The following is a 19,088-nucleotide window of genomic DNA, read 5'->3' as shown; positions in this document are numbered from 1 at the left end:
AGAGTGTACAGATATTCCTGGTATTATTCCATCAGCATTTCTGAGGGTTTGACTTTTTTTCAAAATAGAAACTAAGTTGAGAAAAAAAATAAGAAAAAATAAAATGTGAAGGCTGTGCCTCTCCTGAAGCCCACTGTATGAACACAAGCAAGATCCTTACTGTCTCAGAGACTGGGGGAGTAAGCCTTGCCTTTTGTACTCCCGTGTTTTGTGAACACTAGCCATGGTCACAGATGCAAAGTGTTTTGCAAACCATCCAGGACTGTCAGGGCGTAAGGGGTTACAGATGTGATCATCTGCGCTGCACCAAGCGATCCATACATCACCAGGCCAAACCTTTGGCTGTCTAGACTCCAGCCAATCTGCGTGGCTGCAGCCACCTCAACATTACATATGCATGACTGGCCTCCTGGTTTCTTCCCAGCTCAGAGCACCAGCTGCGAGCACACAGTCTTGTTCCTGAGAACTGGTGGGCAGAGCAAACTCCACTGCTTCCGTTCAGAAACCTCGGAGCAGACCCTTGCCTGCCAATTCCCAGCTCTCCGGCCAGCTTCTGATCATTAGCAGTGGGTCGGCTCCCATGAAATCCTCAAAGGCATCCCAGCGCTACAGAGGCATCCGGAGAAATGCCAGCCACTGCTACCTCTACCAGGACTCTCTGCTGCTCAGGTGAGCTGGCCCTATTCATCAGCTGGGTGGAGGAGTCAGGTGTGTGAGGAAGGGACGAGTGGGTCACCAGAGCTAGGGACAAAGTCCCTGTCCTGCTCAGTTGTCCTTCAGAATGAACTCAGAAACTGACTTCTCCAGGTTGTGTCACAATTAGGGTGGCAACTTCAGCAATGGGCATAGAGGGAAATGGTTCTTCTGGCCGCTTCTTGACAGGAGGTCAGAATCCAAAAGCTTGCATCCCGACCTGGCTTTATGGTTGGCCAAACCCACAGATGTGTTTCCTTCTTTTCTCTATGTTCACTCAATCAGCAGTGTCAAGAGAGAGTGGATAATATGTCTATTATGACAAAGTGTTTATTGGAAAAGCCTTCAGGCTTTATTTAGTTAGAAGTGGATGTGACTGCTATTTGAATCTGTTAAATATTTATAAAGGTCTAGTACAACTGCCATTTAATTTGGAGAAACTGAAAAAGATTCTCCTCTAAATGAGCAAAATCGACCTGAATTAGAGAATCACAAAGAAAATCTTTTATTTCCAATAGTCATAGATGAATACTCTTATCTCCTCTCAAAATGTTGCATTAGGATGAGCATATTAAGTGTAACTGGGAGTAAACGTTGCTACCTGTTGGAAAATTATTCTTGAGATTCCCTACTTCCCTGAAATATCTCGCCCGTGTAAATCTGCTTAGCTAATCTTTTGCTCATAGAAATTGCTTTGCCTGGTTCTGCCTCCGTTCTCTCAGGCTTAAAACGAATTGAAGTGAAAGGGTGAAGAGGGGTTTCTGAGTGGCAGAAGTTTTGTTTATGTTTATGTTACCTTCGCAATTGGGGAACAAGGAGTTCTGCCTCTAATTATTTCAATGAGCGTGAAAAAGAAATTACTTTGCCTACCCAAATTGCTGCTATTCGGCAATCAAAGAGGACATAAGTACCTTCTTGTCTCATCTTGCGTTTTCTCAAAGTATCATGCACCCTGAGAAATCATTCTCTTTTAATGACCCAGTGGAATTAACTGAATCCAATAAGTGCGTTTCAACAGGCTACTGTGATACTGCCAAATTCTCTGTCTCTGTGGGTCCCTCTCTTTACACACACACGTACACACACACACACATTTCAAACAGACGACCCTCGGACAGTGGGAACTTGTGCCCAGGGCAGGATGATCTTTGCTGGAAGCAGTTCTACTAATCAGATTTCCTCCTTCATGCCCTGATCATTCAGCAACTTGGACGACAGCTTTAGTGCTGATGAAACAGGGGACAGCAATGATCCGGAACAAATCTTCCAGAATATACAGTTCCAGAAAGATCTCATGGCAAACATTCGCTGCAGACCCTGGACTATGGGGCAGAAGCTGCGGGCATTGAGGTAAGGGCCCAATAGCCATTCCTGATCATTGCAAGTATGCTTTCCGACAAAACCCTGCCTTGCCCATGGGAACAAGGGTAAAGACCCAAGAGAGAGAGGTGGGTCAGTCACGCTTGACTTGACTTAGCAAAGTCACAAAGATATCTGAGGGATCTAGTTGGTCCAGAAGCCAGTTCCTCTGTGTGTGTGTGTGTGTGTGTGTGTGTGTGTGTGTGAGAGAGAGAGAGAGAGACAGAGACAAACAGAGAATGAGTGTGTGTCTGTGTTGGGTGTGCACGTTGGTGGAGAGTCTTTTATTTTCTACCTCCTTTCTAAACACTAGATTTTAATATTCTCTCCAGGCTCGCTTGTTTACTAGACACAGAGCAATAAGCCAATATGAAAAAAAAGATACTCATTTTAGATGCTTGGCTATTAGCACCCTCTGGGTAAAAAAATAATTGAAAAAAAAAAAGACCTTTATAGGAAGCCAGATTATTATGATACTTAGAATCATATTAAACAGTCTGTCTATATAATAAAGTGCTAAAGATTTAAAAACAGATTGCCTGATTCAAATACTACCTTTACCAATTTATGTGACATTGATTTTCTTAATTTCTCTGAATACTAGTTCTTTTCTTTTTTAAAGTGGAAGTGATGGTGAGGAATAGCCTTTAACTTCTGGCAGCATGTTTCCAAAACTGTCAACCTCTAAGCTCTCTGGGTGTTATTAAAAACTCAGAATCCCTGATTGCTCTCAGATCTACTGAATCAAACCACGGGGAGAAGGTCCTAGTATTTTTAACTTCCATTCAAGTTGATACTTTTGCACATTCAAGTTTGAGATCCACTGATAGCAGTCTGTTGAAGGATTAAATGGGATGAACCTTGTGAGTGCTTAGTACTGTACTGGTATATAAAACTCACTAAGAGTAAGGAACAGTGATTCTGATGCCTGGGGTCACAGCAAAGGGAGTTAGCACCTTCATGGCATGCACCATTGAGCTACTGTGACCTGTGCTGCAGGCCTTCCTGGCAAAGCAGACATCATGCCTGATGATCAGGCACCTGCTGTGTGGACCGAACCACTGTCTTACCTTGATCTTCATTCTCCTTTTCTAGATGCCAAGCAGACATCTCTTTACCCCCATATCTACCATGTTATTAGGCTTGCATTTCTTGACCACCAAATCATTTCTTCCTTAGATCTGCTTTCCAGGTGATGTTCTTCCAGTCTGACCAGCCTGCTCTTCAGGTGACTGTGAAAGATAGCTAAAGTCACCCATTGTTTTGATCCTGAGAAGGTTCCAGTGAATTCTCCTTCACGGGCCTCTCCTGTCTGTCACTGGCTGCTGCCATTTCCATGTCTTTGAGTAGGACGGCATTATGTCCATTTTTCAGACAAGAAGGCTGATACTCAGAGATGTTAAGAGACTAACCCAAGTACATGGTTTCTGAGTGCTAGAATTAAGCTTTAATCCAGGATTTCTGATTCCAAGTCCAGTGTTCTCTTGTGTCGAAACACAGGAATTTGACCAAAGTAATCACTGGAGAATTACTCTTTTAAAAGACATGGGTTTTATTCGAATTTTGCTAAATCATTCAGAAATGATGATGATTAATTGCTATCTGAGTAACAGGGGGTAAGTCTCTTTAACTTTGAGGGCAGAGCAAATGGTAACTTTTCTGTCAAGGCACTTCAGAAACCTGGTGGTGGAAGGCCATGTTGCTCGGTCCGCAGGACACATCCAGGGCCCCAAGATGGCGGACACCAGCACGTGTTCAGCCAGCAGTCAGGCTCTCTGAGTGCAGCTGGCCCTCTGAGCCCCTCCGTCTGTCATCCCCTTGCCACACGTATCTCCTCTCCACGCCTTGAGAAACTAGTGGAGCAACACTTCCCTCAGGGGACTTGCTGAGGCTCATCACAGTGCCTCTGTGGAAGGTGCAAAAAGCACCGAACCCTCACTGCTTGGGAATCAAGGGAGCGCAGCAGGATGCAGACGAAAGCAGAGTGAGCTAACCCTGAATCTTGAGCAAGAGTCACCTGTCCAACAGGATGGCGATCATGTTTGTTTCCCGTGCACGGAAGCAGCCGGTCAGCACCTATGAAATCAGCATAGGTCTAGGACGGGGCCTTGGTTAAGGCCACCTCTCCCTGCTACTGCCATACCTGACCACCCCTCTGTCATAGATCTTGTCACACCCACTCTCTCAGTCACTTGTCTTTAAAGGTCTCTGTCATCCCTACTAGGTAGTGAACTCTTCCAGGGCAGAGACTCTGGTTTTTAATTGTTGTTTGAAAAAGGGTGTCACTGTCACCCAGGCTGGAATGCAGTGGCCGGACCAGAGCTCACCACAGCCTCAAACTCCTGTGCTCAAGTGATATTCCCACCATGGTCTCCCAAGTAGCCGGGAGTACAGGCGTGTGCCGCCATGCCCAGCTAATTTTTTATATTTTTGTAGAAGTGGGGTCTCACTGTGTTGCCCAGGATGGTCTTGAACTCCTGGGCTCAAGGAATCCTCCCATCTCAGCCTCCCAAAGTGCTGAGATTACAGGTGTGACCCACTACACCTGGCTAAGACTCTGTTTTAGGCAACTCTGTATTCCACTTGACCCAAAACAGGTGTGCATAAAATGTTTAAATGTTTTCAGAAAAAATAAATGAGTATATAACATGAATTGTTACTTGACTTCAATGGGCTTTTACTTCTTTTTTTTTTTTTTTTTTTTTTTTTTTTTTTTTTTTTTTTTTTTGAGATGGAGTCTCACTCTGTTGCCCAGGCTGGAGTGCAATGGTGAGATCTTGGCTCACTGCAACCTCTGCCTCCCGGGTTCAAGTGATTCTCCTTCCTCAGCCTCCCAAGTAGCTGGAATTACAGACGCCCACCACCATGCCCAGCTAATTTTCTGTATTTTTAGTGGAGATGGGATTTCACTATGTTGGTCAGGCTGGTCTCAAACTCCTGACCTCAGGTGATCCACCTGCCTCAACCTCCCAAAGTGCTAAGATTATACGTGTGAGCCACCATGCCCAGCTGGATTTTGCTTTTTAGATACTTGCAGTGGGTAGCTCTATTAAGATGGCCCCAACATGGTAGTCATGCTCTGGGGTAGGACATCGACCTTCCTCCTGACCTGCATTTTGGTTCTGACCGGAATGAAGTCAGTGCATTGGCCGGACTGTGAAGATGGAGATGTTGCAATGGTAACAAGAGATCCAAAACCAAGAACTCTGGTTAGGTAATGTTTTGGAGAGATCGTCCTGTCCATGGATAAAGCAGTTGGCTTGCACCTTGTGTTTTCCAAGGAAGGACACAGACCAGTGGGTGTTATTGGGGGTTGCTATGATGTTCAGACCAGAGCACCTCCCCCATCTGTACAGGGTGGTTTAAGTAACCCTGTCAACCTAGCAAAATGGCTAATTCAGAAGAACTAAGTTCTTCAACACTGAACATGATCAAGCAGAGGGCGTCCAACCATCAGATAATGAGCATCTCTACATGATTAGGTTACCTTGAAGGTGACATTCATCTCTCTAGGACGCTTTTACTTCGGTCTGTCCATGGTACTATCATTTATTTTCTAATCCTGTTGTTATTTAAGGTGTGAATTTAACTGTCTATCCCAATGGATTTAGTCCGTTTTCAGGACTGAACATTTAGGCAGAGAGATCAGGTTAATTCAATACAGTGATCAATTAGTGTGTTAGAAGTTTGTTTAGGCTGAATCAGATTGTACATGGGTATGCAGACATGACTTTCTGGCTCTGATTAACCAGACACCAATCTTTTCTCGAGGCAGATTCTCTGAAGCCAGGTCTGATTTGCACTTTTAAACAATTGACTGGAAGAGGAAAATTGCTAAGTGCAGAGGCCAAGATGAAGTGCCTGCCACCAGGATTTCTAAAGCTCAGAATTCCCAGCCAAGCACCAGACTCAGGGAAGGCCTTTAAGAAACTCAGCTGTAGCTAATTTTGGTATAAAGTCATCATCTTGGATTAATGCCTCCATTTAAACATTCAAGAAAAAAATTTTAAGGAGTTTTCTGATTATGCAGAATTAGACCACGAAGTATTTGCATAACTCCAATCCTCTCACAGCATCTAGTCCTGTAACATTTTCCAGGACAAGATGGCAACCTATGCCTGTTGCATTTTTACACATTTTGCAAAAATTGTAAGTCTCATAAAATTGTGGTCACCATCATGTTTTTCTTCTCTTAGACGAGCAAAGGAGATTGTGCTGAAGTTCGAAGGGAGGCTGACCAGGACCCGAGGCTACCAAGCAGCAGGTGCAGAGGTAAAGAACACACACATGAGCACCGCCACCCCTTCCTGTGGTCTCCAGAACCAGGAGGTTGTGTCGGCCATTCCACCTGTCATCATACAGAGGTTGCAAGCGCCAGTCTGTAATACAGCTGTAGATCAGGATGATAGCGTTGAAAACTATGAGTTTCCCAAGACTTGAACTTTACTCCTAGATGCCTTCCCTCCCAATTGTGTGAGGCTGGGTAAGCCTAATTGATCAGGGGAAAGGATGTCTTCCTTGGCAGAAGTGATCTAGCATCTCTCCTGAGTTAATCCCACCATATTTGTGGGTTTCATTCACTGTGTCTTAGTCCCAGCTGTATTTCTTAGAGTGAGAAAGTTGCAGGCATGTGACAATGCTTATTTTATAAAACAGTGTTAAGGTTTTTGTTTGTTATTTTTTCCATTCAGTTACTTAAAGAAAAAGTATACATCAGAATTATAAACAAATAAAAATTATGTTTATAAAGTCATTTCATAAGTGTGTAGAAAACAAAGAAAAATAACAACTCCTTCTATACCCTCTACTCCCCAATATAATATCGTTTTAGAAATTTCATGTCATTGCATACATATATTATTTTCACACCATAGTAATTGTAGTGTACACGCATTTCTGTCTTGCTTTTTTCATATAACATCATTATACAATTTTTTCCATGTTGCTATATAGTTTTCATATTTAATGGTTTTCAATGACTGTGTGGCATTCCATTAGACAAATGTATATTAATTTAATTAGTGATTTGGCTGCTGGTGGATATTTAATTGCTTCTGATTTTTCATTATTATTAATAGCCTTACAAAGAACATCTTTGCATAGATTTTTCTATCTTTTAGAATTTCTTTCTTAGCCAGAACTACCATCACTATAGAAAAGACTGTGGTCCATTTTTTTGGCTTTCGATAAATATTTAAAGATTATTTTCTAAAAGCCTTGATTATCTATGTTGCCATTATTGGTCTCATAATCCCTGCATCAATGTTTATTATATTTTGTGTTTGTTATCTTGAGGGACAATAACTGACGTATATACTCTTAGATTCTCTGAAACAAAAATAGTCTTAATACAGTTTAAATTGGAAACCACACTGCCACGTGTGTACCTATGCAACAATCTTACATGCTCTTGACATGTACTCCAAAACCTAAGATGCAATTAAAAAAAATAAAAATACAGTTTAAATTAAAGCTGGTCCTAAATTTTACATGTCTGAAAGATTGTAAAATATCAAAGAATCCCTAAGGACACATCTTGGGCATTCTTAGTTCTTACTCTTCACAAAATCTTCTTTAAAATTCTGATCTGTTTTTATGACCAAAACACACATGACTCTTCATTCCCGTCACACTATGATGGAGTTTATGAAATAAATTATCTTTTTAGAGACATATGAACTACCAAAGTCTTTTGTTTTCTCTAAATAAGATGAAATGCTATTGGCAATAAAGTATTTCACTTGAATTCAAATGACCTATAATATATATAAATAACAATGAAAAGTTGTTGGCACTTTTAGCAATAGTAAGCTCCGTATAAATTAAAGGTATAACTTGATAATGGACTGAGTTATTCGAAGCAGAGTTTTTAGACTGAGGAAGGTAATTCAACGTTTTGGCTCGCTCCTCTCTCCTCCATCCTCTTCTGTAAAACGTTCAGCTTGTGCTGACTTTTACTCTTCCCATTTCCTTCTCCTTCAAGTCTCAGCTCAAGTATGACCTCCGCAGCTAGACCTTCCCTGACCTTGTTTAAAGGGCCTTCTCCCCTAGTCCTAATAGACTGTGTCCCATTGTGGCATGGACTCGGTTGTGGCTTGCCTCTACCTGAACGCAAGCTCCACACCAGGTAACACCTTGCATGTCTTGTTCACTATCTGCATTCATAGGAAAACACAGCGTAGGTGCTTAATGCATGTTATGAATGTAATACATACATTCATGAACTGTCATACATATTGTTAGATCTGATACATACATATGCATATATGTATGATATATGTATATATCACATATCTAACAACATGTGTGACAGTAGATGTTGGCATGTTGATAGGTCAGCACAATCTAGGTGCTTAATACATAATATGAATATACTTTTCATGAACTATCATGTATATTGTTAAATTTCTTCTGGGTGGACATGTAAGTCCTTCCAAAGAAAGAACTTATTCTTAGTTACCAAAGCTCAATAACCCAAACCCACAATCAGGATCTATTTCTTCCAAATTTAGTTTTTCTTTGTTTGGATTTTGCTTTGCTCTTAAAGTTTGAATTATTAACGTTTCAAGGCTTTTGCTGTGGAGATTTGGTATAAATCATCAGAGAAGCATGAAATTTTATTTCCCCACGGCTTATTGAATATGTCATCAACAAATCACCTTTTCCATCACATTGTCCTCTAAGAAGTTCCTTTAGGCCAACTTGCATAGAGTAGCATTCCCAGAGTGAGCATCTGGGCCATTCAATCCAGCACTCCCTAACCTGAGTTCAGGGGCCCTGGCTCCTCAAGCACTAGTGGCAGGGTGGTGGGGGAGACGTTTTGCCCCCACCTACAAAGGCTGCTCTGCCTTAGCCTGTTGCATGTATGAAAATTCCCATACAACTTGAAATTTATAGAGCACTCTGAATGCCACTACTTGAATCTTACTTCTTATACAGATGGAGAAATGGAATCCCAAGGAAAGAAAATAACTTCCCCAGGGACACATAGTGAGATAGATGTGAAACTAGAGCTAGAACTCAGGTCTCTGGCTTTCTGCCCCATGCTTCTTAGACTTCAGGGGTTTAAAATGGGCCAGGGACTCAAATGCTTTCCAACACCAAACCCTTGCCAAAGGATGACAGAGCACCCCTTCCTCTAGATGCTGGGGTATAAAAGATCAGAAAGCCTCCATCTCCCTCTCTATGCTCTAGGAGACAAGCCAGGTGAACAAAATTAAGGTAATGTAAGGTAGGATATGATAAACATTATGAAAGAAACAAAAATATATTGCTAAGGGAGTTTATAAATAGGACAATTTCTTTGCTGGCTACGGAGAATCTGTGTTCATGGGAGTGGCTGTATTTGAGTTGGCTCTCAAATCATGAACAGAAGATGAACAATTCCAACTTCTGATAAAATTCAGATTTTCATTTACAAGCAGCTATTCTAGCCTTAGCAGACACGTCCAGAATGACATTATCATACATGCCTGTACCGGGACTGTGTGCGGTCTTAGAGTTCAGAATGTCATAATTACATTTGCAATCTCTCTTTCTGCAATGATATCATTTGCTTCCAGCACAGACCCAGATGGTTTGTGTGTTAAAATGCACAACCTGCCAACTTTGTTGGAAGCAGAACTACTGCCAGGACATGTCTTGCTTGATTCCCCTTTGAGAAATGTTTTTTAAACTTTTGGCAATTGCATCTTAAAAACATAAGACAAATTTCCAGACCTTATCCCCAGCAGCTCTATCCAGGAAAGAGGCTGGGAAGCGAGCTCTGTAGCAGGAGGCGAGTCCCACAATAGAGTGGGACTCATTTTCAGGGTAAGCTCTAGACTCGTCCTTAAACACGGATGCACTTGTAATCACCTCGGGGAGCTTGTTAGGCATGTGGATTCCCTGGCTGCATGCCAGAATCCCCACAGGTTTATGGCAGGATCAAGTGGATTTATTTAGATATCAGTCCTTGAGTCATTTCTATGGTGTCTTGTGGTTTTAAGACGCAATTGCCAAAAGTTAAAATCAAAAAATTATTTCTCAAAGATCAAGAGATACCCTGGATCAGTAACGCAAACTGCAGCCCTGTAGAATACGCACCTCAAACAGACACCATGGCTCAGATGCATTTCTATTCTACAGGGCTGCAGCTTGCATTACTCATCCAAAGCAGGTGTCCCTTCACCTGGCCAGGAGCACAGAGAAGACAAGGGGGCTACTTTGGTTCTAGTGCAGCTTAAAGGCCTGTGAAGCCATAAGCCAAATTAAAGGTACCAAAGGGAGTGTCTGGTCTACTCCATTTTTGGTGCCTAGTACTGCACAGCCATTGCCATCTTCAAGAATGTGACGTCTCTAACCCTGACCCCTCTTGTCTAGCTCTGGCGGAAATTTGCTCGTCTTGCCTGCAACTTTGTGGTCACCTTCATTCCCTGGGAAATGAGGATAAAGAAAATCGAGAGTAAGTATTTCCACTTGGAGAGTGAGGCAGGAATGCAGTGCTAGTGGCCAATCACAGCCTAAGGAGAGTCTGCAGTGTTCTAGTCCTTCTGCTGTGCAGCCGAGGGCACTCTCATGGCAGGGTCACCTCATAGCAGGGCACTTGCATAGCAGGCTCCACATGGGACAACAGATACGGAAGACAAGATACCTGTCCCCACTGCCTGCCAGGATGGAAACAGTCTCAACGTGGGCCTTTCCACCTTCTGCGGTGGCTCTGCTATTCTCTCCCAGTTCATGCCTTCAGTCAGATATAATGCAAACCCCAAAAAGATCAAGTGAAAACCCATGAGGATGAATAAGAGGGTAGCTCAGGGAACTGCCAAACACAAATACAAAAAGCTGGATTTTCATAGAGATGACTGTGCCCATTTACAAAACACATGCCAAAAAATAAATAAATCGTGTCTACGCTGACAGTGACACACACAATACCTGGAATAGATTTAACAATAAGTCCAAAATAAAGGAAACTGTAAAATTATACCACAGGATATAAAAGTTTTGTGAAAACACATACGAAGACTTAATATTCGGAAGATGTTGATTTTCCCAAAATTGATTTACAAGTTTGATGCAATCAAATAAAAATCTTAATGTATTGTTTTCAAGTATTTAAAAAAATGATTATAAAACTCATATGGAAGAAAAATATCCAAGAGATGAATAAAAAAATTTTAAGGAAGCACGCAAATGAAGTTGCATGACCAAGATATTAAAATACATCATAAAGCTACAACAATTGAAGCAGTATAACACAGTGGGGGAACTGACTGGCAAATCAAAGGAATAAGCAAAAAATTCAGGAACCGATAGGAATACATATAGACCTTTAGCATACAATAATTATTGAAGTCAGTCTAAATTACTGCATAAATATTGCTGGAACAATTGATTCAATTGTTTTAAAGAGTACGTTTAATTCCTTCACTTAAAATTCCATTACATATTTGAATAGACAATAAGAAACCATAAAGTGATTAAAGAAAATATAGGTGGTATGATTGCAGAATGGAGACATATCTAATCATAAAAGTGAAGGAGGAAAAAGTACTCTTATATTTAATTACTTAAAAAAAAGAAAATTTACATACATAAAAAATAAAGCTAAAAGATGACAAATTGGGAAAAACATGTTAAACATTTAAATGAATGAAGCAATTTGATATGTTAACAGAAATGTAAATTAGGACAGTGTTTCTTTTTTAAAAAAGTTTGCATATGTACCAAAAGTCTTCAGAATGTTATATACTTTGGTAATAGGCTTCCATTTCCTAAAAAAAAAAAAAAAGAAAAAAAGAAAAAAAAAAAAACAGAGAAAACTGTAATAAACTAAACAAACAAGGCTGGAGTAGCTGTCATTAGTGCTGTTCCCAGGTTGCCTTTCCTTGACTGGTCTACCTGTTCCTCAGCTGCTGAGTACGGACTGCTTGTCACTCAGCTGTTCCCCTTCAAAGAATTGCCCCAGGACTACCTCCTATCACCCCAATCCCCTACCCATCACCTACAACTTACAGGCGGTGACTGTTGACAGAGGGGCATTCAAGTCTGATCCTTGCTCCAAGTAGGACCAACTCAGTGGTACAATTCATGCTGTGGAGCTCCTGGTGGTCGACTCAGCTAGACTGCAGCTGAGATCATGCCCGTCCCCGGCTCTGTCCCCGAACCTTCCCTGACTCCTTCACAACTTCTCTACAGAGAGTGCTTCCTTGACAAATCACCTGTTGCCAAATCCCTTTCTCAAGCTCTGCTTCTAGGAAACCTTACCTTAGACAGAAATTATTTATGATAGAAGTATCCACCCATTTTTTATAGAATAGAAAATGTTATATTATTTATTATAGAACAGGTTGAAATGTCCTAAATGTCAAGTTGTGGGGAATAGTTTAAATACGTTATGAAAAATTCACTTGATGGAATGACAAAATGTATTTTATGGAAGAGTATTTTTGGCAAGAGAACATGTTGGTAATACACTGGCAATTGAAGATGTATGCTGGAGAGAAATGCCAATCTTATACAAAAACATATTTGTATAAAACATTATTTGTGAAGGGTTACACTAAAAGTCTAATAGAAACGAATTCTAATCATGATTTTAATTTAGTGATCTCAGAACAGGTAATTTTTCTTGGCCTTGTGATGTTTTGTGTTTTGCTACTCATTATGACAAACACAAACTAGATTTGAAATAAAAATTTAAGAATTTTGTTTAAGTACGACGTAAAACCACCTACTCCAGAATGTTGTCAAATTGTCACTTAGATATATCCTCATCTAAGTTCTTCTATACTCCTGGATTTTCTCAATAGATATAAATTTGTTTTTACTATGGTTTTTATTTTAGAATAAGTTTAGATGTATAGAAAAGCTGGGAAGAGTTCCCATGTACCCTTCACCCAGTGTCCGCTATTGTTAACATCTAGCAAATTGTGCTTTATCTTGAAATTAAGGCAAAAAGACCCTTAGCAAAATCCTTGAAATTTTCAAAATTATGTGAAATAGAAAAGAAATATGCCAGTCTTCAAAGATGCTGTTACTTGTTAACATACATGAAATACTGAAATTTGATAAGACCATTTCAGATGAATATGTCATTAGGGAAGGGACTAACAAATAGCATTTTAAAGAAACTAGAGATTTTACCTGCTTATAGAACTGATAGATATTCAGGGGCATCTTGATCTATCTAAGTGAACACTTAGGAAGCAACACCCCGATTGGTACAATAATGGCATTCTTACTCTAGGTCCTGTGGATGTAAGAAAAATTATGGTGTTCTTTTTGTGGGATTTCTTGCATATGCGGAAATTAATCTGTTCTTATTATCTTGCCCTTCTTTAGGTCATTTTGGATCTGGTGTTGCTTCCTATTTCATATTCTTGAGATGGTTATTTGGAATTAATATTGTGCTCACCATCATGACAGGTGTTTTTATTGTCATTCCAGAGGTAAGATGTTTCAGGAGAGAAAAAAGTACCACTCATTTAAAGAAGAAAAAAAAAAAAAGGAGATATTACAGCAGTCACATAAAATGGCTCCTCTGGTTATCGCTGTGGGGAGGAATGTGTTTGGGTAAAGCAGGGCTTGGCAAACTTTTTCTGTAAAGGGCCACAGAATAAATACTTTAGGCTTCGTGGGCTATTTGGTGTTTGTCGCAATGACTCAAATCTGCCGTGTGGCACAAAAGCAGCCACAGACAGTCTATCAAGCAGTGAATGTGGCTGTGTTTCAATAAAATTGTATTTATGAATACTGAAATTTGAATTTTACATAAATTCTTTCGATTTTTTCCCCCAATCACTTAAAAATGGAAAACCATTCTTAGCTCTCGGGCCACACAAAAAGGCCACAGGCTGGATTTGGCCAACCAGCCAGTTTGCCAGCCCAAAGTTGAAATAATATCCAGACCATGTACATTATCCAGTTGATGGGTTCACAAAAGCCCAGACTTCACCATCATGTGATACATCTATGTAACAAAACCACACTCGTGCCCCTTACATTTCTATAAATTAAAGAAATAAAATCCATTTTTCAACTATACTTCATCCTCAAAAAGTACATGGGCCATTTCCAAACAGAGTCCTTAATAATCTACCCATAGAAACCATGTCTAGCTCAGCGAGACTACACCCAGATGAGCTCTAATCAGCCAAAAAGAAAATCCGGCCGCCCAAGATTAATTTTTCATCAATGAGAATCAAGCAGAAATCCACCCGCTGGAGATGTCTTATGTGCAACATTTTCACAAGCACATGGAGATCAACCTCTCATTTTCTCCTGGTCCCCTTCCACCCAGAGGACCACATGAAACACTTTCCTCTCTCACCAGCTGATTGCAGGCCAGCCCTTTGGAAGCACAGCCAGGAAGACCATCCCCAAGGAGCAAGTTTCGTCTGCCCAAGACCTGGACACCGTCTGGTCTCTGGGGGTGAGATCGATGCTTGCTCACACTCTTGTCTTGAGGGAAGGGGTGAATGGGCCACAGTTCTGAGACCTCGGAACCAGAAATTACACTGAGTGTTTTCTTTGCAGGGCTACCTCCAGTATTCAGTGCTCTTCTACGGGTATTACGGCAGTGAGAGGAAGATCGGAAGAGCTGGCTACCGGCTGCCCTTGGCATATTTCCTCGTGGGGATGGCAGTGTTTGCTTACAGCTTCATCATTCTTTTAAAAAAGTATGACTGCTTGGTTTCCCAAAATACACATCAAGCATTATGATATGTGCAATGTCATCTAATCTTGTCAATAGCCCCGTAAAGTTAAGGCATAGCTGTATCCATTTTACAGATAAGATCAAGGCATGTTGATTTTTAACATACTTACTGAACACTTACTGCTTTATACTAGGTCTTAGGTTGGGTCTGGAAATACAAGAATCATATAGATTTACCAGCTTATGTAATTTTAGACAATGCAGTAGCTGCACTAATACGGACGTAAGCAATATGATCTAGGTGACCAGAGGTTGCAAAAAGCAACACGTCCTCCCTTGGTTGTATATTTGTTTGCCTGGGACCTAGCTACAGATTCTGCAAAGGCCAGGCTTGTCTATGCTGTGATGCAGTTGGCACCTCTAGGGCATCACTGGAGGAGGCAAAATGCAAAAGAAGAAATCTGGTAGGGGTTAGGAGCCCTGTACCACCCCCACTGTGAGACCTGCAGGAACTCACCTTCCTTCCCTGGGCCTGATCTGTAAAATGGGCAGGTTGGCTCAGGACATCACCAGGTTTCCTTCCAGCTTACCATTCCAAGCCTCTGTGCAGGAGCTAGAGAAATGCAGACTGACCCGGAGGCTCCAAGCCCCAGGGAAAAGCTGGCCCCACCCACGCTGGCTCACCTGCTGCTTCTGCTTGATTTGTGTTACCACCCTTCACCACCCTACCCCCAGATAGAAGCGCTTGGTGTAAACAAGAGGATAAACAAATAAACAAAAATTGAGGTGGTGCATAATGACCTGGGGGCCTTCAGTTGCCCTGAAGCTTTCCAGTTTATCTTCTGGTGGCTTCCAGGACCCACATGGAAGACTCCGGCCCTTTACTAGACATACAATGTCAGAGACAGATTAAAGCAAAATTGGAATCAAGAAATATGGATGGAGAGGAGAGCTTATTACAGGAGAAATGCTCTAAAAAGTAGGCAGAGTTTCACCTGAGGAGGGATCACTACTGCCTTCAAATATCTAAAGGCATGTGTGAAAGAGGGACCCAGCACGTTATGCGGAATCCCAAGGGGAAGAGTTCCCATGGGAAGGAGCTCCACGAAGACTGATTCAAAGGAAAGAATTTTATTTCACAATCGCAGCTACAGAGATGAGAATAGCTCCTGGGGGGACACACAACTGTAGTGACCTGCTGGGCACCACAGTGGTGGGACTCCTTGTCAAATGAAATCACACCATCATGGGCCATCACAGTTTTCACACTGTTGGAAAGTGTTGCCGAGGTCACAAGCATGAGCTGAAATCCAGTCCCTGCTGTGCTGGCCAAGCTGTGACCCGAGGAGCTGCGTCCATCTAGAGGGGAGCAGCCTACTCTAATTCACACAAGGGTTCCGTGGGTGCTTGCTACAGCCCCCTATTCCTGAGACTCCTATAACCTGTTTGTGCTCCTCTTTCGCAGGATGGCTAAGAACTCCCGCACAAGCCTTGCCAGTGCTTCCAATGAAAACTACACCTTCTGTTGGCGGGTGTTCTGTGCCTGGGATTACCTCATTGGAAACCCGGAGGCTGCAGAGAGCAAAACAGCCGCCATTGTGAACAGCATCAGGGTGAGTGAGTGAGCCTGTGCAGGCTGCGGGGCGGGCAGCGCGGGGTCAGAGCCAGCTGCCGGCCCTCAGCTGGAAGCCAGAACTATCCTCTTCCCATTGATGTTCACTGTCCAGGGCAGCTCTTTCCAAAGTAAGGTGGACATGCTCCAGGAAATGTACCAAAAGACTCAGTGAAGGGAAGGATAAACATTTGGAAACTTCTTTTTAAATTTTTCTATGTTATCCTTTTAAAATTTCAGTTTGTAATTTTAGGTAATTTACATAATGGATTATTACCATGTTTCATGTATATAACCTGAAAACGAATGAATACATGTATGTGAGGGATATAGACTTTTACTTTTAACATAAAACAGTGCAATCAGAAATATTCAGAGACTTAGCTCTACTGAACTATACAGACAGTTAAATGATGCACTCTTTTGCGGAAAAAAATCTATTTAGATAATTTAAATTATTACAGCCACACTATCTCTGATCCCTCTTCCCAACCCCCAATATCCTTTTTTCAACTGATTATTAGATAACTGATATCTAATTCATTTACATCAATTGAATCCTACAGAATAAAGTCCTAGATATGGCAGGTATGAACTAAATTGCTGGGTATATTTCTAATGATTTAAAATTAATGGTGATGCTAAGCTTTTAATGCTGTATGTACTTTTCCTTACAGGAGGCGATAGTGGAAGAACAGGAGAAAAAGAAGACCAAAAACCTGTAGGTATTGACACTCCCCATGTTGAATTCATTGATAAGTTTTGTTTTTAGTTCGGTGCAAAAACTACCAGAACATCTATACTGTATCTTATTTTCACAATTGTCAGGTAGCATTTCTTTCTTCCCTTCTCATAATGTGATCTGAGGGAACCGAATGATTTTTCCATAGCAATATTTAGGACGACTTCCTCCTTCCATACATCCTGCCACAAGGATGAGAGGGTGGTCGATGAAATCGACCAGTTTCTTATTTCTTATTCTTTTACTTAGATAATCAAGGAGGTATTTTGAGCACCAACTTACACTGTTAAGAGTAGTTTTATTTAGAAACAAGTCATAAGACACAAATACTATCCAGTTGGTGTTCACAAGCCTTTCAAGATGATTTCCTAGGTTCAAGATTCTTCTCGAGATCTTGAGAACTATGGTGGTAAGGGTGAGGCCCTTCAACCAGAGAACTAATGAAAGGGAAAGCCATTCCCAGGGAGGGGCTACGGCTCTGACCTCCCGGAGACAGGTAGGTCTGCTCATCCCACATCTGACTGGTTATTTGGCCCTCATGATTAGTTCCTACAGTGCAGAAAGCCCGTTCAGAGATTTGTAGAAAAGGACACGGGAAATTCAGGATACACAAGCAGCCTCTGGAATACTGAGGGAACTTAGGGAGGCGGGAAGGAGTTGGGAAGGGCTGTCCGTAGGGAGTGAGAAGACACAGATTCTAGTCCTGTCTTTGTCATTAATGTTAATGACCTCCACACCGCTCTTGAACCTCCTGAACCTGAAGTTCTTCACCTATAAAATAAAACTATGGGATTCTGCCCCTGACTCTTTCTCTGTAGCTCTCCTCCACCAGAGTTGGTAATAATAATAACGTAATATGCCGTGTTGTTATTTTTACCAAGCAAGGTGAGATTTATCGTCTCATTTCGGAATGTTTCCTCATTGTGCAAATGAAGGGCCAAACCATGTATAAATGGGAGTGTTGTGAGCTGCCCAAAGCCCCCAGTGGGTAGAATTTCATGGAGAAGATACTATACCTTGCATTCCCCTTCAAATCCTCTTGAAGGATACCTTTCTCCAGCCCTTGCTGCTGGGTAGGACTGTGCAGGCCACCACCAGCTGCACGGATGTACCCCTTGCTGGTACCCACCGTTTGGTGCCCCAGGGATCTTCTGAGGCTGCAGTGCAGGGCATCCACAAGACCCCAGTCAACACACATGAATGTGCAACCAAGAGGCTGGGCGCAACGCTGGGAGGGAATGCTCTTGGAGCTACCCGGGACTGCTGGGAATAAATGCTTTCCTATTTCACACTGGGCAGACGGCTCTGTCAGGCATTTCATAAGCCCCTCAGAGGGCCCTGCCGTTGCCTCAAGCTGCTGCCAACCCCACTGCATGTCCTCGTACTGATGGCTCCTCTTTTCTGCTCCACTGCAGGACCTGCACTCCTGCTTTCTGGGAACACTTCCCAAATAAACTACCTGCAAAAAGGCCTGGGATTCCGTTGTCAGGGAAGCCAGGCTAATACAGGCTCCAAAGTTGGCAGAAGAAGGTGCCTTCAGAATAGGCCAATTGAAGCCAGACAGGGAGTTGTCCTCCAGTGTTAGAAAAAATGGGTGTGTTTCAGTTCAAACCAGAAACAGGGGTGTAAGTACCAGAATCATTACCGATTCACAGACCTGCCCTCACTGTCAGAGACACTTGAGAAGTGAGACCAAATGAGGAAACAGATGAGCCCCGTGTCTCCCATCTCATAGTCATTTAGTTGCTTCTTTATTTACTTATTCATCTAGCAGATACTCATGAAGCATCTGTATACGCTAAGCCTGTTATAAGAGCTGACGATACAGCGCTGAAAAAGACTAAAAAACTTAGAGCTTACTTCTAAAGAGAAAAGACGTTTAAGAAACTCCCAAAGGGAGACAGTCACATGTTGCATTGTGGCAGGGTTGCATTCCAAGAAATGTGTCTTTATGCAATGCTGTCCTTGTGTGAACATCACAGCATGTACTTACACAAACCTAGATCGTATAGCCTCCTACACACTGAGGCTATATAGTACAG

General features: G+C 41.9%; 1 protein-coding gene across 1 annotated transcript in view; it reads left to right on the top strand.

Annotated features, from left to right (window-relative positions):
* The first annotated feature begins 445 nt into the window (after positions 1-445).
* Positions 446-19,088, top strand: part of TMC3 (transmembrane channel like 3) — a 39,903-nt gene continuing 21,260 nt past the window's right edge. The window contains exons 1-9 of the mRNA XM_003921676.3: positions 446-669; positions 1,897-2,043; positions 6,249-6,324; positions 10,414-10,495; positions 13,378-13,484; positions 14,369-14,467; positions 14,572-14,714; positions 16,158-16,305; positions 16,982-17,025. Coding sequence (XP_003921725.2) covers positions 581-669; positions 1,897-2,043; positions 6,249-6,324; positions 10,414-10,495; positions 13,378-13,484; positions 14,369-14,467; positions 14,572-14,714; positions 16,158-16,305; positions 16,982-17,025 — 935 coding nt within the window. The 5' untranslated portion in view covers positions 446-580. The remainder of the gene's footprint in view (positions 670-1,896; positions 2,044-6,248; positions 6,325-10,413; positions 10,496-13,377; positions 13,485-14,368; positions 14,468-14,571; positions 14,715-16,157; positions 16,306-16,981; positions 17,026-19,088) is intronic.

The sequence above is a fragment of the Saimiri boliviensis genome, chromosome 5, assembly GCF_048565385.1.
Source record: "Saimiri boliviensis isolate mSaiBol1 chromosome 5, mSaiBol1.pri, whole genome shotgun sequence".
Lineage (NCBI taxonomy): Eukaryota > Metazoa > Chordata > Mammalia > Primates > Cebidae > Saimiri > Saimiri boliviensis.
The sequence above is the reverse complement of the archived record's forward strand: the minus strand, read 5'-3'. Positions and strand labels throughout refer to the sequence as shown.